The sequence below is a fragment of the Triticum dicoccoides genome, chromosome 5B, assembly GCF_002162155.2.
Source record: "Triticum dicoccoides isolate Atlit2015 ecotype Zavitan chromosome 5B, WEW_v2.0, whole genome shotgun sequence".
NCBI classification, from domain to species: Eukaryota; Viridiplantae; Streptophyta; class Magnoliopsida; order Poales; family Poaceae; genus Triticum; species Triticum dicoccoides.
This window is the reverse complement of record NC_041389.1, coordinates 352342644-352345990: the sequence shown is the minus strand read 5'-3', so window position 1 is coordinate 352345990 and position 3347 is coordinate 352342644. Positions and strand designations below refer to the sequence as shown.

Sequence of the window (3347 nt, the reverse complement as noted above, 5' to 3'; positions counted from 1 at the left end):
GGGGGGGTGTTATGGGGGCTATACCCATAGTCCAGACGTTTCAGCTGAATGTTCATGAAATCTGAGTTATTGGCAATGCCATATTGTCACCATACTTCCTCGATCTGGCCAGACTAGCAATATTTTTATGCCTTCCATGAATTCTTTCTAGAAAAATGTTACACCCTTAGGGTTCTATGTATATAAACTTTGCTGAAAATTTTGTCTGGAGATGTCATCATCTTTACGAATATTCAGATATTAAAGGTGTAAGCATGTCGTAGCCTACCCAAAGACACATGTTTACGTGTTAGACTTACTAGTTGTCTTTGATGTTAAGGTGAATACCTGATTTCCCTGGTCTGACTAATTTGGATTGTTTTTTATGATCTAGGAATTGCATGAAGCATCTGGATCCAGGTACTAGACTTAAGCTCGCAAACCAGTTGCTACAGATGAAATTATGAATGTTTTATTCCGGGCATGTCACACAAGAAATGTCACTCATGTTTTTCTCTCTGTGTCCATGGCAATACAAATAAGGTCCTTACCCAGATCTTTCTTAAGTAATTCATTACTTATAACCTGTTAGAGCTTCTCTAAGGAGGAGTACCCGTGGCCAGGAGACACCAAAGGGCTGACCAGACGTCAGTGAGGAGGCCCTGTAACTGGCACAGATCATAAGATAACAGGGGTATAGGTCATCATTTATGGAAAACTATTGATAACTTGTTTGTACATGATCTCATAGCCTTGTAATATGCAAGACATATACCTAACATATGGAAACTAAGCATACTCATATACTAACTGGACTGTTAACTTGACACAGGAAACTACTCAAACTTGACCAACTTAACTTTATACCACACTAGATGATCCAGATACTTCTCTTATTCTGATCCAAAAGGCAAGGGGCCTAATTGCTCCTTTGCTGCATCCTTTTCCTGCTACTGGCTGGGCCCTGTGGGCCAGCGGTAAGGAATTTCCCACATAACATAATCTTAACACAGGAACACTATAGACAGACTTGTCGACTCATGGGATGTTAAAATGTTCTATGTAGAATCTTGGGACACAATACTGAAGAGTTGTGTGTTTTCACTTGATGCCAGAATTCTTCATCAAACAAAGCCACACACACATGAGATGCATTGTTCAAGGGAAAGGAGCCGTGCAGCTTGGAAAGCTGTTGATGAGGTAGGACATGCAATGTGATTGCTCACTGCATTGGTGCATCCATAATGACATTGCAGGTTAAACACTCTCTTTATGCAGTACTTGATGCCCTTTGTGGAGAAGGAGAAATATGAACTCCCAAGCAAATGCAGGCTTCGTCCTGAAAATGACATGTTTCGGGAACAAGAGCAACATAAGATCCATTTTGATGTTAATGAGTGGCGTTGTGGCTTCTGCAAGAAATCATTTCGAGCAGAAAAATTTATCGATCAGCATTTTGCAAACCGGCACAATAATTTGTTGGATAATGTACGTTCTCACTTTCTATTATCATTGCGCCCATTTATTAATTCCTTAAACAAGTAAATCTGGTACATATGTGTTTACTTAGTAATAATTTTATATACCCTATGCAGTTTTCAGCACAAGTATGATGTTCCTCTTTTTAGGTCTGTTATTTTCGTTCCTCAAAAAAACAGATGCAATGCTAAATAAGATGAATCTATGACATTTCTTGGCCATGCACTTGATGTTCTCATATTAACAAGTTAACTTGTTTGATATATGTTGGTGAATTCAACTTTGTGTACTTATTACCCCCTCTGATCCAAAATAAGTGTCGCAGCTTTGAACTAAGGTTAGTATCTTGAATTGTTTCCTTAGACTCAAGGAAGATGCTTGGCAGATCTTTGTGAAGCACTTCACTGTGATCTGACAATGGAGTTCAAGAAACCAAAGAGTAAATGCAATGCTGCTGCAGCTGCAAGGAACCGTCATCTTTGTGAGGTTCTTATTATTTTGTTTGAACTGCCCTAAAAGATTGCCACTCTTGTAGGCTTGTTGCATTTTTTTTTACCAATGGAAAAGCTAGTCAAATTTGGTTGTTGTACCTGCCTGAACGTAAACACTAGAAGATGATCATGACACATTATGAGAACTATAAAAGATTGCCACATATTTCCTTGGCTTTGTTAATTTTGTTGATATTTGGTTGAAAATAATAGGCGCGATATATGCCTATGTAGATAGCATTTACAGCGGTATTTACAATGGCAATATTGAACTCCCTTTTACTTCTGCTAACAGAACCTTGCGGACAGTTGCTTTCCTATTAATCAAGGGCATTCTGCCAGCCGTCTTCATGGTGAGTGCTGGTTTAATGCAATGATCCTGTATTCATAGTTCTCCCAGGTGGGCTTCTTGCTGATACAGCTGTTTTGCAGAATTTTTCTTGCGCCAATTCTGTGATGCTCATATTTGCAATGGGGGCTCCAAACCTTTCCCTAAAGGTGGCAGGGTGAGCAATTTTTAACCTAATTTTTTTGTTTCGAGTATTAATTTTGAGCTCTATTAAGCTTCATAGTAGCCAGTTGAGCTTCATTTGATAACGTTTTATAAAGTTGTCTTATGCAGAGCTTGTTGTTGTGTTATTAAGCTTTAAGATTTCTTCCGTAAGATAAAATCGTTCATTTTCATATGCCATAAACCTTCAGGTTACTATGTTGTATAATTTTTTGAATGACTTTAATCTACATTGCTTTCACTGCAATTTGAGATTCTTAAACTATAGCATAACATTACACATTCAACATGTTTTTTGTCGATGAAAAAATATATCCATTTGCATTTGAACAAAACAATTCGCTTCTGTCTTTATAAGCAGAAAAAAAGAAACCTTCCGACTTAGTGTTAACTTTTACCCCATTGTGCAGAAACAAACAAACAGATTCTACCTGGCTCTCTGCATCTTGACGATGCTGCTTTTGCCTGTGTTCTATCTCATAGTATTTTTACACCAGAGGTTTGTGGTATTTACTTTTATGTATAGGACCTTTTGTTAATACCTTGGGAAATTTCCAGCACTGTATCTCATATTTGTTGTGCAGGGAAATGAAGAAAGGAGATCAAGTTTTCAAACGAATTGGAAAAACCGTGCACAAGAAAAAGCCGTCCTAGTTGTAAGATCCCTTGCTACCTGTTGAGTATATTGTGTACGTGTATATGTGTGTAGAGCCCACCTCCTGTTTCCTTGTATAGTTGAGGTTGTGGCCCACCTCTGTACTTATATATACGTGCCTGGTGCACCGATCAATACATCGCGATTGCACAGCCATAACTTGTCCTTCTACATGGTATCTATCGCAGCAAGATCCTAACCCTAGCCGCCGCCGCCGCCGCCGCCTCACGCC

At 38.8% G+C, this 3347-nt stretch overlaps 1 protein-coding gene across 2 annotated transcripts in view; it reads left to right on the top strand.

Moving 5' to 3' along the window:
- The window catches only part of LOC119308888, a 12231-nt gene that overhangs the window by 1275 nt on the left and 7609 nt on the right, over positions 1 to 3347 (top strand). Inside the window, exons 2-9 of one of the 2 annotated variants that reach the window (XM_037585046.1) lie at positions 374 to 399; positions 1095 to 1179; positions 1258 to 1467; positions 1822 to 1944; positions 2245 to 2302; positions 2382 to 2455; positions 2871 to 2959; positions 3045 to 3116. In XM_037585046.1, coding sequence (XP_037440943.1) covers positions 374 to 399; positions 1095 to 1179; positions 1258 to 1467; positions 1822 to 1944; positions 2245 to 2302; positions 2382 to 2455; positions 2871 to 2959; positions 3045 to 3114 — 735 coding nt within the window. In that variant the 3' untranslated portion in view covers positions 3115 to 3116. The other variant, XM_037585047.1, reaches the window with a different exon arrangement.